Raw genomic sequence first — 21,039 nt, forward strand, 5'->3', positions numbered from 1 at the left:
TCACTTTGAGGCGACATTCAAAAATATCTTCGCAAATGCATTTTTACAGACCGTGGAACGAAATGCATTGTCATCGGCGAGAGATGCTTTTGTCTTTTGACAGGAAATAAATGATGGACATTTTTAAAAGACACTCAGAATAAAAGATAACTTTTACACAAACACAATAAAGTTGATTGTCTTGTCTGCAACTGACGGATAACCTGGAAATCCCATGATGTCACATTTCAGGCCAAGAATTCAATATCACCAAGTTGACAGGAGAAGCTACAGATCAGTGTCAGAGCTGAAATGATTTTATCTGGCAAGGCCGAAAAACTTTTGACACAAAACAAACTTTTATTGACAGCTTCAATAATTAGAAAACAAAGTACAAAAATAAATAAATACAATAAAAACAAAGGGTTATGGAAAAAGCAGTGTTTTTGTATTGAAATAAAGTTACAAGAGAAAAGAAAAGTTCTTGAACTTAAAATCCTTCAGTTTAAAATGTACAGTCACTGTCCCAGTTCTCCTCCAATCATCATGACAAATGTTCACATTTGGGCGTTTTTAAGATATAAAAGATTCAATAACTTATCCTGCAGTGTAAAATGTTCGACGCCACATTCAGACAATAACTTATCGTGTCGTTCTTTCTCGTCGTTCACGGTGAGAATGATAGTTTCTGGAAGGCCTCAGGAGGAGGAGAAGCGATAACGGAAGCGTGTTCTTTACATAATGACGACGGCCTTTTGGCCTCGGGGGGGAGAAACGAGAGAAGACTCGGCAGACGGAAGAAAAACTAATTAGTTTCCTTCAGTGAGAGTCAAAGTAAATGTCATACATCAGTTAATTTAAAGAGTCTCTCAGTATCTCGTGAAAATGCTGAGTTCAGATATATTCCCTTACATCCATTGATTAATTTAATGCTTTGCAAATACAGGTTAGTGGGTGATTCATAATAAGTCCTTCATTAAGAGAATTCATTTTTTTTCAAATAAATATAGAAATTGTATAATTACTTCTTTGTCCTGTTTGATTTTTATAATATTCCATTTAAAAGCACATGATCCTGAAGATCAGGGCCACACATATTTATGCTCTCATACTCTTGTGATAAATTACGTTATGTATAATAATTACCTGATGTTTTTTATCCAGACTACGATAAAAAATGTTTTTTTGGACCTCGTCACGCGTTCATTGTGATGACTTTGATCCCGTGTGCGTTGATGTAGGTGAGGAGGACCTTCGCCCGCCTCTCGATTACGTCGATCAGCTTGTCGATGCCCTGTCGGCCACCCTGGCTCTCCCAGTACGTCTGGTCCAGGAACAGAGACTGGAGGAGTCGCTCCCTCAGCCTCCTGCTCCTCAGCACCGACACCGCCTGCTCCGGGAGACTGGACAGACACAGAATTGGGGGAAATGTTCATGTCTGAGGAGCAGAGGGGATCTTGGCTGTTTCACTCTCTGCAAACAGCTGTAAAGGACGTTGCAAGGAAATTTGACTTGGCTGCAACTCTATCTTTATCTATAACGCTGCAATACACAGAAGAATCACTAACTTCAGGTGTTAAAGGCCCTGAAAACAACAACATCTGGAGTGAAAGAACAACAAGGAGAGAAAGCAACAGATTTGTACCTGTTCTACACACCATATGTCAAAGTAGAAAATAAATCCCACCCGAGTTATATGTTTTCTGTGCCTGGGAACTGAAAAAAGAGCCAATAAAATGAATAAGAGAGGGACCGTGACGATGAGTTAACACGCTAACTCTAAACCTGACTCACAAAAGTAGAGATATTTTATGTATTGCTACTTTTTTATCACTTTTCCAAGTTCATTTTTGTGCTTTCCCCCCCCACGCTGCCTGTAAAACACTCACTTAGTGTTAAATCTGATTTGAAAGCTGTTGTATCACTCTCAGTTCTCGGTTTAATAGACATTCCTTGTTAAATCTGATTCAGTCTTATAGTCTAGTAAAAGTCCTGGATAATTACAGTTATAATATTAGTTTTTTAGGCAGATGTTGATTTAGCCTCATGGTCATTTGTTGCGGCTGTTGTTTGTGATGCTGTTGAACTGTGTTACTGAGAATTATTTCACATGTTACCACAATCTATATTAATGAGGGCACTGAATTCAGAGATGTCTCTCTGGATAATGCAACACAGTCAAACCGTAACACAACCTTCAACCTTATTAAGTTGAGTAAACACCTCCACAAAACTCTGTCAGCAAACCAAGATAATTACCATCCGTAGAATTATTTGTGCAGACCTCCGAGGTCATGTTTTTGCACCTCTCTGTTTTTATTCTTTTTGGGTTTATTTGTTGTTTTGTCGGCAGGATTACACAAAAAATGCACAATACTTTCCACGAAACTTGGTGGAAGGACAGAACACGGGTCAAGAAGGGAAGGTTTTGTAACCATTTCAACTTTTTATGCAACTTTTCAAATAAAGCGTAGTGATGTACTGATCTGTGATGAAAGTGCCTGAAATAAAATAACTAGACCTCAGTTTGTTCAGCTTTTATAAAAGTCAAAGATGAAAAAAAAACCTTTCAGGTCAACGAAGAATCCAACATGACATTTAAATAATATGTCTTTTGAAAGCAGCAAAATTTTGACCCTTATAAGTAGAAAAGAAGCAACAGTTTCCAGGAGGAGACACCAGTGTTCTCACCCCAACATACCACACTGTCTCCCCAGTGATACCACTCTGATTTATTAATCAAAGGACGGATGAAATGAAAGCAAAGTCTCTGATGTGAACTTTCAAATTACATATCCACACAGATCAACAGGAACATGACATTTAGTGCTGCGTATACTTGCAGGTTTTTAATTTGACGAACCAGATCTAATCTCTTTAGAATTTTCTAAAAGTTTGAAGACTTTTGAAGGGTTTTTAAGATTAGATGAAAATTAAAACATTTCAAAGTTCCAAACGTGATTAGAAATTACTTGTTATCATCCTTTAAAGCTCATTTGTAATATGTTCAAAACTTAAAATCCAGAGTTTCTGAACAAGCCAGACGAAGATTCAACAAACTCAGTTTCAAATGTTTGTAAAATGAAAAACAATTGACTTCCTGCCCAACAAAACAGATGTATAACAATATAATGATCTCAGTGCTCGGGGCCCAAATAAACTTATCTGGGCCATAAATTATATTCTCACGCTACAAACATTTTGTAGACAGGAAAAAAGGATTTCAATCTTTAAACCAAGTCAGTAGAATAAATTTAAATATATAAATAGATTTTTTACAATTTTCATGTTTCATATGTTTTATTAACTTATTTTTACCTCTATTCTTGAAGTTTTTGAATAGTAATTTAGGTTTATATATGTATGTATCTAATTATCCATCCATCCATCCATCCATCCATCCATCCATCCATCCATCCATCCATCCATCCATCCATCCATCCATCCATCCATCCATCCATCCATCCATCTATCTATCTATCTATCTATCTATCTATCTATCTATCTATCTATCTATCTATCTATCTATCTATCTATCTATCTATCTATCTATCTATCTATCCGTCAGTAGAATAAATTTAAATATATAAATAGATTTTTTACAATTTTCATGTTTCATATGTTTTATTAACTTATTTTTACTTCTATTCTTGAAATTTTTGAATAGTAATTTAGGTTTATATATGTATGTATCTAAGTATCCATCCATCCATCCATCCATCCATCCATCCATCCATCCATCCATCCATCCATCCATCCATCCATCCATCCATCCATCTATCCATCTATCCATCTATCTATCTATCTATCTATCTATCTATCTATCTATCTATCTATCTATCTATCTATCTATCTATCTATCTATCTATCTATCTATCTATCTATCTATCTATCTATCTATCTATCTATCTATCTATCTATCTATCTATCTATCCATCCATCCGTCTGTCTATCTGTCCATCCATCCATCCATCCGTCTGTCTAAACTTACTCAGTGATGCCCTCCAGGAGCCTGAAGTCCAGGTTGTCTTCGTTGCGGTCAAAGAAGCCCTTGTTGTTGGTGAACACCAGGTGTCTGGGGTCGTGACCCCTGTGGAAGATGTTGGCCAGGTGGAGGCGCTCCGGGTCCCTGCACTCAGCACGGGGTCCGAGCTCCACGCACTCGTCCTCCTGCCGGGGCCGGAACCCACAGCAGCTCCCGTCCAGACGGTTGTGAATCTGAAGAAAGACAGTTTTCTTTGTGTTTGATGTTGTGAGAAGACAGCAGAAGATGATGCATATGGATTTCTCTTCCATATTGGTATTTCAGATTCCTTTCCTCTCCCTTTTGAAGTGTTTGATGATCCTGCCTATCAAAGAGTTTTTTGTCCTCCTCCAAAAATTCAAACGACTTTCTCAAGCCTCCACTCTCTCTTATCCACTGATCGTCCTGCATTTGATCAACCATTTGATCTGTGGAGGTTTCTATAGGTGCTACCAGATAAAGAGGACTCAGCATCTGAGAGGCTTAATGTAACAAGTATCAGGAGCCTCTCACAAATGGAGCACATGTGAGGATTTGGGAAACTCGGATGAGTGAACATCCACCAAGAAAGAGAGATGAACAGAAAACATTCCACAATATACCTGTCAATCAAACCAATAAGCCCCTACTCACACAAAAAGTTCTAATCTCTCCAAACTCAACATCCAGTGTTATAGACTTTGTCTCAGTTAATGAACACAGGATGAGTTTAAAATCAGACTTTAGCCTGAAGTGTAACAGAATTCTAATCAACTAATAAATGATAGTAGCTAATGAGCTTCATCATTTCCTCAGTGGTGTCGAGGCCATGTTCGCTCTCACTTGGAGGTCGATTCAGGACAAGCAAATCTCCTTCTATGACATGAAAGGACCTGATTTCAATGTTATTCAGGACCGAATAGATTAATCTAATATCTCCGTTATATTCAGTTCCCTTATGTCTTTAATTAATGTTTTATATGGTCCGTGGAATCTAGTTCTGTCATTTTAGAACTACGTCTCAATGTATATTGGAGATTTAGAGAAGATTTGGAATTTTTGTCTATTGAGCCTTGGCAGAAGTGTAGAGTATGTGCTCTACTGCAATTTTAGTCTATACATGTATTAATAAGGAATCTGAAAGAAAGAACTTAAAAGAAATGAACAATCAAATCTGGGGCACAATGACCTCAACAGAAAATGTACTATTTTGAAAACCCTCAAGCTGCGTCCTGGACTCCTTCATGATCAACAGATTTATGTCAGAATATCTTCTGCAGAACAAAACAAAAGGCCAAAGCTCATAAAATGTGTCCTTAGAGCCAAAATGTGACCGAGAGAGAATCCTCCTACACAGGAAACAAGACATTTATTCAGCCAAAGGATATTAAACCTTTCTTTTCTACAGCAGCAACAGCTGTTGGAGGGAATTTCTAATGTCAGACAAAACAAGCTAAAGTAATCTATGAAGCATTTTTGGAATTTAAAGAAGCCTGTGCAGACTTTATCTGCAAAAAAGCAAAAACACATGTGTTTTTCAACATTGACACATGGGGGGAATTCATCGACAAATCCTTGGTTACCTGTAACAAGAAGTCAAACAGAGCGAGTTTGCTCCACTCAAAGTGATGAATCGAGCAGCAGTCGGAGTCGGGCCTCGGGTTGATGTTTCTAAGCCAACACCTTTGCTTCAGGGATCTCTGGTAGCCCCCCCATGTCAGCCTCACGGTGGCCCGGCCTGCAGCGAGACCCTCTGGGTACAGAGACGCGTCCCATAACGCCACTGGACATGGCTGGCCGTCTAAAAGAGGGAAGGATGCACAGATCGCACGGTCAGGTTTCAACAACTGCTAAGTCTCCCGAAGTTTTTTAAACCTATTTTTATCCTGGAAAAACTTACTGACCAGTGGGCACACTGGTGCCGTCACTGGAATTTATGCAGTTAGCACACACAGGCCTGGAGGCTGCACAGTATCTGCTGCGGGTCACTGAGCTCATCACGGCTGAAGAGCGATGGGGAAGGGATTTTCTTTCTTTCCCAGAATGTCTGAGACGGTTTCTTACAACACTAACTCCCAAACAGCAGTGATGGGGCAAGATCTGTTCATGGAATGAGTTATTCATATTTTGTTCATGTTGTTGAGACATCATCTCTCGCAACAAAGAGCAGAGGGAAGTTGAGTGATGTGTTTTAGGATGCAGAGTTGTGTATTTATGAATATTTCATACTTTAATTTGGCACAGCATTCATTTCATATCAAAGCACTGACAAATCAAACTCTGTTGTTTGTCAGAGGCAAAGTTTTTTATTATTTTATTTTGCTTAAAGACTAGAATCATGGTGGTCATAGATGGAATAATGGTGGTGAAAGCAAACAGCTTGTCACCTGCTGTTTAAATGTCCCTCAGGTTCTACTTACACTGACTGGAAGAGCTCATAACTCTGCTTAATGTGTGAATTGAATTTATAAAGTTGATTCTAGGACATTCACACATGACTTTTGTAATAGAATCCATCCTCAACACAAACTCCCTGATGTCAGTGACATGAGGAGAAGAAAAGTTCCTGACAACGTCCTTTTATCTAGTTTGATTATGAGGAGTTTTATTGTGTTGGATTATCAAAGCACATCTGTCCCGCGGTTACACCACATCTGTTTTACAGGAAAATCCAATGAATTCATCCATGGAGGCGATAATTTACACAATAAACTGGTTTGATTTAATAAAGTGATTTATGGTGCCTGTGATATAATTGTTGCGCAGCGAGATCACTGAACAAGACAAAGTGTTTCTATCACCTAAAACCAATTCTGGCCTCCATCCATTGGCTTCCTATCCCTTTTAGAATTGACTTTTGATTACTCTTAATCACCTCTTGACGATCCGGCGCTGGAACAACTGAGCTCCTCATTCTGTACAAAACCTAACAGGCTCAATCTGTTCCACTTTAAAGATGATCGAACCTCTGGAGCTTTGGCTCCTCGCCTCTGAAACAGCCTTTCACAGTCTATTCGATCAGCTGACTCCACAGCTTCTTTTACATTTTGCCTTGAACTTACTTTCATAGATTTGGCCTCCGTTGTGTGAGCTGAGAGTTTTATGTTTTGAATTGTTTTTATCCTGGGTGTTTTTTCTCATTTGTGTAAGTGAATACCTGCATCTGTTGATGCACCTACATTATTTACACTCTCATAATCTTTTAATGATATTTGTTTTGTGATGATAATGTAATCTTGCATGTTTTATTTTGTCCTGGGAAAAAAAATGTTTGCCTATTCACTTGAAAAGTGCAAAAAATTGTAATATCTCAGAATCTATGGCAAAGCTGCACTGGTTCACTTTAGGTCTCGGGTGTTATTCGTGTTTTTATCCATTTCCCTAAAGCACTGATGACATTTTTATGATGTTGATGGTGCAATTTTCAGTTTAGATCATGAACACATAAAAAGTTGTGCACTCATGAAACCGTCGAAGTTAGAAAATGTAATTTATCCTCCTCATGCAGAATCTTCCTCTCCCTCCTCTTCTTCTCACTGCCACGCTCAGCAGTTTTTACTAAATACTCTCTGTCCCTTATGGAATCAACTTTGTTTTAAAAGTGGCCAAACTTTACTTGACATCCAACTTGGCTCAAACTCCATCCGGGGGACCTACCGTGTAGAAACCTGAACTTTCTTCCCACGGCCGGTAGCGTCCTGTTCAGCCCCAGCACTCTGTCCAGATGGAAAGCAAAGACCTCGGTGGTGTCCCCGGGGCTGGAGATGACTCCACACCGCCCCACGCACACCCTGCCCCGGGTGTGGTTTCCCCTGGTCCTGGTCTCCCCCTCAAACACCAGGAGAGGGGATGGAGACTCCCCGCGAGAAACTTCTCTGATGCGTAAAACTTTGGCATCAGCCAGAAAGCGCATGGCTCCCACGTCCTGTGCGCTGAGCCACTGCGGTGCGCGCTGGCTGTAGATCCGTATGGAGCTTGTGTTATCCACCTCATCTCTGTGGATTACATCTAGAGATTTATAATCCACATCCCTGGTTTCCTTCCAGGAAGTCTTGGGTGCAAAGTGGTGGTTAACCTGCCCCGCGTCTCGCTCCAAAGCGCCAAGTTTGTCGTGCGTAAAAGCAGAACTGGCCGATTTGGTCTTCCTCAGCTTCCTCCTGAGCTTTGGCCTGATTGTGCCCCGAATATTCGCAGGTTTCAGGCGCTTGAACTTGAGTGTGATGTACACCACGTTGGACCGGGTCGGGACCACCGAGCTCTCCCCGGTGGGCAGGTCCGCAGAGTCCAGGAAGGCACCGTCGGTCTCCAGTCCCCGGGTGTGTCGGTACTTGTGGTTGTCTGTCCGTCTGTCCCGCTGCTGCTGAGAGTATCCCACGTATGAAACCACAAAAAGCAGATAGACCGCACATAGGGTCGCGATGATCAAACTCCTCCTGGAGAGAGGGCACCTCCAGAAGCTGCTCGTCAGTCTCAGGACAGGGAAGCACAGCCAGAGAGAGCGAGACTTCCCCATTAGAACTTATGTTATCTTCATGGTTGAGTGTCTTTTTTGAGCCAGACTCGAACCAGGGAGGAGCACACAACTTCCCAAACGCATCCTGGAAGGGAGGACTCGTGGCCACTATAGGGCACAGTGCTGGGAAACCACCCTCCAACCCAAACATGAAGCCACATGAACACTGTCTGTCTGTGTCAGATGCAGAGTGGACACATGGTGGAATACGCGGGGACAGGGACACCTCATGGACATGTTGTGAAGTCACCAAACAGCTCGCGTCCCTCTGGACTGTGTGTCCATGAAAATTCCCCTTTAACTACTTTTAAAAAGTAGATATTAAAAATAAGTGACAGCTAAAGTAATCAGGCAAAATGTTTTAATAGCACTATGGCACAATATTTGCTTCTATGTGGATCTTTATGGATTAAAGATATCACAACAGCTGCCACAATCTCATGGTTGAGGCCTATTATTCTCTAGGGACATTACATTTAATAGGAACTAGATTTAAATACATAGGCCAAAGACGAGGGTGATAAATTACACATTCATTCATTAATTCATTATGCATCAATGTGTTTTAGGCGACATCTGCTGGCCCTTGTTCCTAATTGCCTGCGTGCAGGCTAATCATATCAAATAGACTAGAATAGAATAGACTAGAATAGATACGAATATAATAGATTGGAATATAATGGATTACAATAGACAAGATAGAATATACTGGAATATAATATATTAAAAATCTAATACACTAGAATAGAGTAGATTAGAATAGACTATAGATTAGAATAGACTATGGACTAGAAAATACTACAAATAGAATAGATTAGAATCAACATCAGGAAGTTGCTGGAAGGAAATAAGGGCTGAGTGCAGCAGCCTATTTTCACAGGATTTCCTTAGAGCAGGTTTAAATATAGAACTATTGTTGTGGACCGTAGATACCGGAGATAAGTGTTGTCATCTTCAATGTGTCTGCTGACCCAAGAAGCCAGTAAGGGAAGGGGGGGGGGGGTTGGTAGTGCTGTCCAGTGTACGGAAAGAGGCTGACCCAGGTATATTTATGGTATTAAAAAGGATCAAATGCAAAGATAAATAGTGGGAACATTTAAATTAAAAAATATAAAAATATATATATATATATGTAAATAAATTATAACAATGAAAATATAAATATATTAATAATAACTAAAATGGAATTATTTCATCTCATATCAAATTGTCTCTGTCTCTGTCCTCTGCAGCCTCATGTATCAGACTGAGCGATTAGATAAGTGGCAGCACCTGATGTCATTGTCTCCTCTCTGCAGACACACACACACACACACACACACACTCTCACACACACCCTCACACTCATTCACTGCCTCGGCTGGTTTTCACACTGAGGCCACATCGAGAAACAATATTCAGTTTTAACATGTTCCAAGTGAAATGTCCCTCTTGGCTTTTATTAGTTGCCTCTTTGTTGATGTTGAGCTGTCACAGCGCTGAACAAGGTACGACATGTGCAACTAAACGAGTGAGTGAATCAATGTGGGCCTGAATGTGGCTGTTGTTGTCTGAAATCTATTGGATTGTTTTATTTTGTGGCTTTAAAACTCCTCCAGGGGCCGAGAATGGTGGAAGTGCAGTGTTTAGGAAACTGGACAGATTTGATTACACATTGAACTCAACCGACACGACTCACTTTGTCTACGGAATCACTGCAAACGTGGTTGCTGTGTTGTTGTATGGAAGCAACTTTGTTCCTATCAAAAAGACAGAGACCGGAGATGGTAAGAACACAGCGCCTCATTTCATCTAAGGAAACAATTTAATCTAAATTTAAATCCTTGTGTGCTTTTAAAAAGGTTAATGGCCTACTCTCTATTTGCAGGGATGTTCTTTCAGTGGGTGAACTGTGCAGCAATATGGATTGTATCTATGGTTGGAGACTTAATTCTAAATTCGCCCAAATTCCACCCTCTTGCAATGCTTGGAGGAGCAATCTGGGCCACAGGTAATGTCTCATAAAAGTAAAACTTAATCCTCGTACGATCCTGAAGTTGTTCTCAAACGGAATTAAGTCTTCAAGGGTCCATCTGGATGTTTGTAGCAGCAGATGGACTCAAAGCGTCCGACTTAGGATCCGTCTGCTTTCATCCATCTTAAAATGTTGATGCACTTCTGTGAGAGTTGAGAACAACTTTGAGGACACTCGCTCCATCGTGTCCCTTCTTCATACTACGCCGCCATGAGGTGCACCACATATGTTACATGTGACCAGGCACTCGGCGGGCAGAAGTTAATCTTATGCCATATTTTATTTTTTTACAGCTGTGAGGAGAATGTGGACGAACACAGAGGACAGTGCAACAATTTCCCCCTGATTTAAAATCCCTGAGAACCTTGTAGATTGTCCCTATTGTCTTTATTGGTTGTGCGAATGGTGCACTATAAAATAAACGTGCCGCTAAATTCTCCTTCCATGTCTTCCACAGGAACTATAGCTATTGTTCCAATCGTTAAAGCCATCGGCCTCGGCCTTGGGAGTTTAATATGGGGATCCTCTAGTTTGTTGATGGGCTGGGCCAGTGCAAGGTGAGTCAGACAATATATGGTATTCTTTTAGTCTTCTTTTGCTGACTTGTAATTGAACTGTAACTTTTGAAAAGGGCATTCTGAGACATTAATGGTGTGAAAGCAATTCTTTTCGGTCCACTTTCTGGCATTAAATTAAGAAATGCTGTGTGTCCCTCTCAGATTCGGCTGGTTTGGGATTGCTCCTCAGGAAGTTTCCAGGCCGATATTAAATTACTGCGGAGCCGGGTTGTGTCTGCTGAGGTGAAATGTCTCCCACCTTCTTCCCACTGATTTTTTTCTTCTGGCTGTTGCAGCAGCAAAGGAATTGTGTTAGTAGCAGCTTTTTTTTTTTGGGGATGACTGATATTCATTTTTTTTTTTTGTTCCAGCGGGCTGATCTTTTTCTTTGTGAAAGCAGACGTGGACCTGCATCCTAATTCAGAATCAATTCCATTGCTTATCGACAGGGTGAGTATATTGATCGGGCACTAGTTTGTTTTTCTCACCTTCTCGCAAGAAACTTACATTTACATAATGATATTCTCAAGAAAAATGTGAGGGTTGATCAATTGTTGCTGCTTTTGTTCCCAAAGGGAGTTGTGAATACTCTGTGAAGGACGCCACAGTCTCAATGATCGAACCATGTTCTTTTTCCACAGAGAACTTATTCAGGCAGTTACGGACCGACTGCCTCTGAGTTCTGGATAGACCAGATCGGACAGAAGACCAGGCGGGTCATGTGAGCTCAACTCATTAGCAATCAGTCGACGCTCAGGAATAAATTTGACTATGTTACATTATACAGCTGCCGGCCTTTTTTAATCCTCAATGTGACGTGTGTAAGAGTTGAATCCCATTTATGAACTGCTCACTCAAACCATTTAATTCAGCTAACTTATCAATTATTGATATATGCTGCATTTACATGGAAAAAGAGACGTCCCAGCATTTCCAGCAAAACTAGTTCAATCTATGGCAGTTGCTCTCATGTGCAACAGATACCAAGTGAGCATTTCTTTGCGTGAGAGGGAGAATTACGTAAATGTGTTTGTATGTGCACACCTGCTGCTGAAACAATGAGGTCTAATCGTCTGCGTGGACGGTAAAATCTTTATGGATAATAGCGCAATACACCAAGTTAAAGAACCCTTATCTTAGTCTGGTAAGTGTGAAATTGCTTGAAATTCATTCATTCCCAACCACCCATTTGATCAGCTTTCAAGAATCCTTGAATGAACATTACAAATTGAACAGTGGAGAGTAACCAGCGGCCGTTATGCAGTTCTTCACCCTGGGACTCCTCCTCTTCCTCAGCGGCTGCCTGCTGGCCGTGGTGTCAGGGCTGCTGTACGGATCCTCCTTTGCACCGATCCTCTACATTAAAAGTCATTCATCGTGCCAGGAATGCATGTTCAGGGGAGCCAGTGAATACGGTATGGAATCAATAATAACAACTTTAAATTGTACTATATCCATACATGCACCTTGAAGAAAAATAATGGGGGAGGGGAGGGAACAGTCAAAGAATGATTAATGACTTCTCAATTTAATGCGCCCTAGTGTTGGTCTATAAATAACAGTGGCTCCACCAGAGGACTTGGTTTAATATCCGGTTTTCTGGAGGAGTCTCTAAAGTCTGTGTGTGTGTGTGTGTGTGTGAAGAAATAAAATGTCTTGCTGCTCTTTTGTTTTGATGTTGATTTTCACTTTATTGACCGACTTCCTGTAGACACAAGGGTCAATACAGCTGACTTAAACTTTTCTTTATTGCAAAACCAGAGGTGAACACACTTGATGTAAAACTGTCGTTTCTTGTTCCGTCTCCTCCACAGACCTCGACTATGTGTATGCTCAGTGCTCCGGCATCTTTGTAGCCAGCACGGTGTACTTCACCGTCTACTGTGTTGGTATGCGCAACAAACCCAGGGTTTACTCCAGGCTCATCCTCCCAGGTAAAGGTCTTTACAGACATGTTTTATTCAAGCTTGTAGCATGAATGTGGTCTTTTTGAGTCAGTGACTCAAAATTAAACAATTTTTCGCCCATCAACGACCAGATTGTTGTATAAGTGCAGATTTACAGTCACTATTGCCTCTGAGGCTCATCAAATTAAGTCTTGGGGACACTGGGAGTAACTTGTTCATTGAAATCCTTTTGCACTGGAAACATTGACTTTGGCCTGAGCCAAAGTCCCTGAGGGGTCATAAGGTCACCGCAAAAAGCTCCTTATCAAACTATTTATTTTCTGTTACTTGAGATTTATTTTTCTAAAGTAAATATGTGACAACTTGTTTTTCTGAAATCACGATTTAAATTTAGGTAATTTTGAAAAGAACAGCAACCCACAGTCTGTCTTTAAGTCTGGCTCAACTTTCTTTTCTGTCTACATCTTCACTTCCTGGGGACATTGGCAGAGATGTGTTCATTGAGCTCTGCAGAAAACTCTGAGCCAGTTCACCACGCAGCCTTTCACTGTGGCCCGAGACTGTGTATTCTTAAAATAAGACTTTCCCGAACAAACATCTAAAACCAAAGCTGTGTCATTTTTTTTTAAATTGTGTAAAATGTTGGACAAAGCCAGGCTGCATTTGAAGAAATCCTGAGAAAATTGGGTTTCTTAGACTTATTCAGACATTACTGGATGGGATGAGAATTGTCGGGGGATTAAAGATGTGATGGAAAAATGTTCTTCTGATAAATTCGGCTTTTTTCCCCTCATCAAATACTTTAAAAGGAAACTGTCATAAACGTCAAAGCTGTAACAGGTGAAGGCAGAATCATCTTGATGTTTAAAAAAACCGAATTCCATTAAAGGTTGGAACCTCCTGTGTGCACCACCCTTTGTTGTCGGTGCCAAAACCACAAGCTGCTGCCCCAGATCTGGCATGTGGTCTGTGAGCCGCTGTTCTTCTCCGACTGTGGGGAAACTGAGTGGTCCGGCAATAACTAGCATTCACCACCGGTTGATTGATTTTCTGTGAACCACTGAGCTGTCGGCACACCAGGGCCAAGCGGCAGGTCTAATAAAAGCCTCAGTTTGACTCTGACCATGACGCCAGGAATCAGCTGTTGTTAGGGGGGAACTATCACAGCCTCCTTTTGCTGAGCTACAAGTGCAAATGCATCCGCTCAGGTAACCGCTGAATCACGGAAAGTGCTCAGGGTCACACATGTCCACTCTGGCTCAGAACATGACATCCCATACAGCTTGAATTTGAAGCTGTTATTCGGTTTACAGCTCGGTGGACGGAGCCTTGAAATTGGACTTTGTTTCGCAACACCTGCAGCGTTTGGCCACCTTGTCCTGATTTCCTGTGAAGCGACCGAGTGATAATTTAAACTGGGGCATGTGTCTCTACCTTAGATCAACACTTCACTTTGTTTCCATCTCTCGGGTCTGTTTGTGAGGGTTTACCTCGATTCATCCCTACATTGAATGCCTGACTATCCCAGTTTAACAGGTTTTTGTCTCAAGCACTGGTAGATTCTAACATCTCATTGTGCTCTTCAGGTCTGTTGTCTGGACTGATGTGGGCTCTGGCTACGTACTGCTGGTTCCTGGCTAATAACTACCTGAGTGCAGTCGTCACCTTCCCCATCATCACTGCAGTAAGTAAATCTAAGCCGATCCCTTAAATCTAATCGAGATGCACCAACATTTACACCCCTATAGATATCAGTCCTCTAATTATTATTAATATTTCATCCAAGATCCATTAATTATTCCCTGGGAAATGTCAAAAGTCTCACAATGTTGGAGAAAGTGACAAAATCCTAGATCCGCACAGGAAAACATAATGGATTCTTTCCTGACCCGTACTGTATCCATCCATGTGTCATGAAAATCCAATCTCACTAATCCACAAACCAGAAAGGCCCCACAGTTGTTATGAAACCACATTTTAATTTACTACGGATCTGTCTCTTTTTCCATCAAGATAAATTATTAAAAGAGATTAAAAAGAAACCCTGGATTTGAAACCCTTTTGGCCTAATCTCGCCTATAAACTGACAGGGATGAAAATTTAACTGGGGCTAAAGGTAAATGTTCCATAGGTTTTTATTGAGAGATTTTAGTTTTCGTGTCTGAAACTATTTCACAGAAACTCAGACGTCCAATATCAAGAAGAAAGTTGAAGTAGATTAATCTTTTTCTCCATGTGATGTATTTGTTCAGGTTTTTGGATTTGCCGGTTCAATGTCTGCCTCTTATTGTATTTTTGAACTGGGTTTATGATGCGTTCAGAAGGCAATGACTTTTAGTCTTTGGTCAGATGAACAAACTGTCAAGCAATCGGGGGAAAAGGCATTTGGATTCATGTGCTCGTGACAGAAATTTTCAATAAAAGCTTTCATGTAGAAAGGTATTGAATTAGAAACAGAAGATGTTAGAAGTCACCAGAAAGATTCTATAGTTGTTCCCTGGGGACAGTTTTACAGACAGTTGGCCAGTGAGTGTGGCGCCCTCATAGATGTTGAATGCACTATTTGTAACTCTTAGTTGGATGTAGGCATCTGCTTAATGTTATGTAATGTAGAGTATGTAAATCAAAGACTTTGAAAGTTCTACAAAGTGGAAGCAGAGTTAGGGAAAGTGACTTAAATCAGTCAACACCTTGTTGGATTTCTCCTCTGTAGGGATACGGTCTGGTTGCAGGTCTGTGGGGATCCCTGGTTTTCAAGGAGATTAAGGTGAGGGTTACAACACGCATCATGTTCAATCATCGGCTCTAATCCACTCAGTTCATTGGTTATATTGTTGTTCAAGTAATGCTTATATCATGTTTTTATATAAAAGCAAAGAAAAAAGCATTATTTTCCATATAACAAATATGTTTCCGAGATTATCACAACCTTGGATATATCACAGATTAGCAACACAAACGCACACACACTAGCAGGTACACACAAGCTGTAACTTGTATACAGAAGTTTGAGGTTTCAGATATCATGGTGTAGTGAGTGTTACATATAGATGTGCCCGTCATGCTTGTGAGATGTGAGAGATGAGCAGCAGGTGTAAGAACTGCACAATGGTGGATTTTCTTTCCCGATCTTTCTAATCCTGGATTTTTTTACTCATGCCGCTCTCTCTCTCTCTTTAAATCAATATCAACACACACATCATTTCAGTTGCAAACATAAGGTATCTGGGATCCATTATAAATAAATTCTGCCGCTACAGCAGACCAGGAAATGGTATGTATTTTACCTACATGTCATAAATGGAGAAAATTTGTCAGTATTATGTTAAATGGTAAAAAATATACTTTTGAAGCCAGGACCTCGGAATAAAAAGATATAAAAGAGAAAAGCTCTTGTAATGGGTTTCAATTGGGGCATTTTTTGGGTTGAAATTTTCAAATCAAATCTCAGTGTATAGGGTAAACTATTTAAATAAATGTATGAGGAAAAAATCTTTAGAACCTTTCCAGGTAACAGTTCAGGCAAACTACAACAAACTGCATTTGTTGTGACTTTGACATCAAGAAAATGTGATGATTCCATTCAGCAAAAACATTTGAGTAGATTACCTTCTTATTATTCTGTATATTAAACCTATGTGTTTCCATCAGGGGATGACAAACTGCCTTATCTTCTTCTTCGCCTCCTGCGTCGTCCTGACTGGCTCCGTGCTGACCGCCATCTCCAAGCTTTGATAAGGCACATTATCTGTCAATTAAAACATCTGACTGTCATTTTTCCTCCATTTCCCCAAACTCTCTTTGAAAATGATCACCTTGTCTTTTTATGAAACTCTTTGACTCCAATCCAATTAAACCCAAAAGCATGAAGGTGGAGTTCAGTGTCGGGTTTTCTTTGATTAGCAAAATGTAATTTTGAACCAATGGGGTTTATGCTCTGGACCAGCATTGGATAGAGTCTCACAGGAACTCCTCATGTTGTCTGGGTAGAAGACTGGACGTTCGTCTTTGTGTTAATTGAAAATATGCTTGTCCCTTGTGCTATGTTCAAGCGTTGGTAACAACATACACCTTTTGAAAGAGACTGTCCTGCATAGGAGTACATGCTGCAGATGTGGTGGTTGTATGTGTCAGCACTTGATGTTAATTCAGTTTTTGTAAGACTCGACTATTAAAAATATTTAATATTGTACCAATTTGTCACTTTTTATTCTTTTCCCCAACAGGTCACTCACATCCTGCTGAACTACTGACATACATATATGTGCCTGGAGAGACATAACTGTGTGTGCTTCATATAGAAAACTGACAGGCAGAATTATTAGTTCTGAGTTCATGGCACCGTGAGTTTTCTCCCCAAAGAGCCTTCAGTGCAGTGATCTGTAACATTAAAGCTCAGCGCCGTAATTGAGATCCATACGGGAGAAAAGATGATATAAAAGTAGACATTTCTCTATAGATATACCAGTATGGTGCTAATTAATGAGATCTGGCACCGCGAAAGAAGTTCTGGATGACGTGTCAACGCGGCTTTGATACACAGTCAAGTGAACAGTCAATTAAAATGTGGCAATCACGTAAAATGAAAAACACACTTATTAATTAAATGCGTTATACTGACATGGTGCTTTTATGATACAGGAACAATGAGAATAGATTAATTGCTCAATGCAACACTTAAAAACAGAGTTTCAGTCTTTGAAAGAGAAGTCACGCAGCTCTTCCTCATTCATTTTTAATTTAATACTTCAAAGCAACAATCTAAAACACCATCTCTTAAACTCCTTGGTATTTCGTGAGCATTAATATTAATGTGAGTGATTGTTGAGGAGACAAAATGTAAAGAGGCTACTGTAACTGCTTTTGCATAATCCAGCTCAAAGACGTTCAGTCATGTTTGTTTATTTTTAATATGCACCGGGGGGGAAAACATGTAAATCCATTGAGCAAGATTAAAAACAATCACACAGAAAACCAAGAACTTTATAGTTAATTCAGCATTTTATAGAAAACAAATCTGGTACGTTTTTTCCACTGGAGCACAGACTACAGAACAACACAGACCTCCATCATTGGTCCAATTTAACGACTCGGTATCTGCTACGAACCTTCTGGTGGTGGTGGTTCGCTGTTGGCAGGCGTGCAGATGGTTTCTCACAACTGATGGTCGGATGATGAACACTCAATTCCGCAGACGCTGCTCCGGTTGACGTTCCTGCGATCAGCACGCCGACCTCACACTCCCTCGTGGCTAAAAAACATCTGTGTTCATTGTGACGTTTGACGGAATTTGACATCTTGAAATGGCCTTTTGTTGCAACTAGCCAACTGTAAGGTCTGTGCAGTGATCATAGTGTGTCAACCAGTATGTTCATATGCAGCGATGGTCAGGGGGGGTGGATCAAAAAAAGGAGACTGGCTCACAAATATTGATCTAAGCAAATCTGTGAACTAAAATTTAATTTAATAAATGAGCCTTTTGTCGGCTTAAAATGGGAACAAAGCCAAAAGCATTGGATTTATACTGTAGTGATATGGTGTCTGTTTTTGAGGCACCATGTCCCCAGACTCCTCTACCATCTCTGAGGACCTTTTAATAGACTTGTTTTTCTGGTAATAATGCTCCAGCGGATGGATTACTGACGAGACAGAGGCCTAATAGAAATGAGAGAGGACACAGTTCCCATGAGTCAGGTTCTCACAGACAGACATGACATGTTTTGGAGAATTGGACCCTATTTTGAAGTCTTTATTTGTCTTTCATTATTTTTTTCGTGTCATGCGGACTAGATGTGCTGATTGGAATGTCATGAGATGTCCGAGACATCAGCTCAGTGGTATTCACACAATACTGCTGTTACCTCAAGTAGGCCGAGCCCTGGATTCACCCCGATGGAGATGTTAAGTCTGACAGGACAATTAAAGAGCCTATTCTACTTTCAGCTTTTATTTTCCTCGGCTTTATGTCGAGCGTGAAAACTCGTAGACAAGACGAGAATAAAACTACGTAAATTTACACTTTTATATAACAGTGTCTCTTCACTTTGCTGTCACAATCCTGTTAAAATTTCAAATCGCGCCAGTGAAGCATCTGACAGCATCAAGTGGGCGAACCTACATATGTACGTATAACAATAACACTGAGAAGCTGCACAGCAACAGCGTACTGTATTTATATATGTATTGACGTTAACCTGACACATTTAAGATGGTATATACATTAAAGGGACTCTTACCTTTGTTGCATTTTTACACTTTTTGTGGATAAGGTTAAATTGGTATTAATAAGGTAATGACACTCTAAAATGCAAGACAGACCCACCAGGAGTTAAAACAAACAATTATTTCACTCTCGTAATATTTAGTGAAAACTTCAACCAATAAAATTCTTCGGACCGAAGGACCTTATTGGCCGACAGACCTGTCTGTTTGCTGCATGGAAACAGACAGGAAGCCCGTCTGCTTCTTGTGGCGCATTCGGGCCCGCGTCATCAAGGCGCGTCCTCAACTAGAGGGTTTGTTTTGATTCCACGGCAGACAGTAGCGAGTAGCGACCGTATCGACCGTAGCGACTGACGATGGCAGACCAAAGTGGTCCACGGCGTACTGAAACAGCTGCTCCCAGGGGAAAAAACAAAAGTTTAAAACACCGCGGATGGGAACGAGGGGGTGGGGCATTGGAGGAAGGCGGGATGATTTGAATGTGCTGTAATTCTCAAATGCAACAAAGGTAAGAGTCCCTTTAATAGATGGAAATAATTGACCAAAACTTCACTCACTGACAAAAGAGCACTTGGACATATGTCAGTGTGATAAATCTTTGAGGAAAACATTTTTAGCGAGTACTTTGACATTTTATTTTGGTCCTTGCCCATCTGATAACAGGGAGAAGGCAGGGTTTACCAGCCACCAGGGGGCAATGTAGATGATTTAGCTTCATTTTTAGGAAGTTATCTGTTTTAATATACAATCTGTAACAAACTGGCTATTATGCTAACAGGCTAGCAGTCTGTAACTCATTACATTGGCAATTAAACCAGCAAACATTTTATACAATTCATAAATTTAACCTTATCAAAATTATAACTAACCTAATACAGACACTAATATTTTATTTACACGATATATGCCTTTGCTACATGGTCTAACTTTTCCGTTAATCCTCAACACTAAAGTCTTTGTGATTTGTGAACTGTTAATAATTATTTTATTATCGCTTATTAGTTCCTCTCTTCACGCGGTGACAAGCTGAAACCTGGCAGACGGCTGTACCTTTGAAAGCTCGACCACACAGCTCACCTCATCAAACACTGAACTAAAAGCTTTAAAGCCAGTTTACTTCCAACACACGGAGGAATGATGTGAGATGACAAGTCCACAAGGCTTTAGTTTGAAGAGTTGGATTTTCTGCAGACGCTGTTTTCCGCAAAGTTCCCCCGAGCTGCTATCGTCAATTTCATTCATCAGAGTTAATCCAGGATACAAATGAACCCATTAAGAGGCTCTGAGGAGCGTGTGTAATTCACTGCGAAACGCACCTAATTGCCAAAATTGACTGGCTGACTCGACTGTCCTCAATTGTTTCACCGCACGGCTGAAATCTGCAAGTGGAGAGAAGAAGAAAATGCTTCAACGTGAATTGGGGAAATTGAGCCTGACTTTGAAAGCCCTCCTTAATGTATCCAGTGTTTCCAACTGTGTCCTTTCTAAGCTCGAACACAAGGGAAATTTGGTGGTTAAGTGCAGCAGTTGATGGCTCACAGGACACAAACAGCATGTGAGAGACTTTCAGCTTTAAAGCCGCATCCTGCTCCTCCAGGGCAGCGGCAGTAAATTGAAACTGGCTGTTGTTCAAACTGGAGCAGCGCTCGCCACACACCGTGACTCCTCAGTGAAGAACTCTGGGCTGGAAAGGAGATTTGTCATAATGGTGTTATGCTCTTAAACAGGATTAACACACACACACAGAATCCCGACACTTTGGTGATGTAAATCTTGGATTCACAGATTAGCGGTAAAATGCTTTGTCGGCTTGTTAACGCACTTTCATTTCCACACACCCAATT

The 21,039-nt window shown here is 40.6% G+C and overlaps 2 protein-coding genes across 2 annotated transcripts; one reads left to right on the forward strand and one right to left on the reverse strand.

Annotated features, from left to right (window-relative positions):
* Positions 1-316: 316 nt before the first annotated feature.
* Positions 317-8,622, reverse strand: gask1b (golgi associated kinase 1B). The gene is made up of 4 exons (XM_061079776.1): positions 7,640-8,622; positions 5,566-5,783; positions 3,971-4,197; positions 317-1,382 (listed from the first exon to the last, which is right to left on the reverse strand). Exons 1-4 carry the CDS (start codon positions 8,493-8,495, stop codon positions 1,175-1,177), a joined length of 1,509 nt encoding a protein of 502 aa, XP_060935759.1. The 5' UTR covers positions 8,496-8,622; the 3' UTR covers positions 317-1,174.
* A 1,281-nt stretch (positions 8,623-9,903) lies between these two features.
* Positions 9,904-16,708, forward strand: tmem144b (transmembrane protein 144b). Its single transcript, XM_061080287.1, has 12 exons — positions 9,904-10,005; positions 10,102-10,261; positions 10,363-10,485; positions 10,967-11,066; positions 11,229-11,309; positions 11,438-11,516; positions 11,708-11,787; positions 12,363-12,481; positions 12,881-13,000; positions 14,560-14,657; positions 15,687-15,740; positions 16,625-16,708. The coding sequence occupies exons 1-12, from the start codon at positions 9,904-9,906 to the stop codon at positions 16,706-16,708; spliced, it is 1,200 nt and encodes a 399-aa protein (XP_060936270.1).
* The last annotated feature ends 4,331 nt before the right edge of the window (positions 16,709-21,039 follow it).

This window comes from Limanda limanda, chromosome 10 (assembly GCF_963576545.1).
Source record: "Limanda limanda chromosome 10, fLimLim1.1, whole genome shotgun sequence".
In the NCBI taxonomy this organism is placed as follows: domain Eukaryota; kingdom Metazoa; phylum Chordata; class Actinopteri; order Pleuronectiformes; family Pleuronectidae; genus Limanda; species Limanda limanda.

Excerpts from the sequence above, each read along its gene's own strand:
- gask1b (XM_061079776.1), bottom strand. The coding sequence starts at position 8,495 with ATGGGGAAGTCTCGCTCTCTCTGGCTGTGCTTCCCTGTCCTGAGACTG. Across the intron at positions 5,784-7,639 it reads AAAGTTCAGGTTTCTACACG|ACGGCCAGCCATGTCCAGTG; the intron begins GTAGGTCCCCCG and ends TCCCTCTTTTAG. Across the intron at positions 1,383-3,970 it reads CTCCTGGAGGGCATCACTGA|TCTCCCGGAGCAGGCGGTGT; the intron begins GTAAGTTTAGAC and ends GTGTCTGTCCAG.
- tmem144b (XM_061080287.1), top strand. The coding sequence starts at position 9,904 with ATGTTCCAAGTGAAATGTCCCTCTTGGCTTTTATTAGTTGCCTCTTTG. Across the intron at positions 12,482-12,880 it reads CAGGGGAGCCAGTGAATACG|ACCTCGACTATGTGTATGCT; the intron begins GTATGGAATCAA and ends TCTCCTCCACAG. Across the intron at positions 15,741-16,624 it reads TGGTTTTCAAGGAGATTAAG|GGGATGACAAACTGCCTTAT; the intron begins GTGAGGGTTACA and ends TGTTTCCATCAG.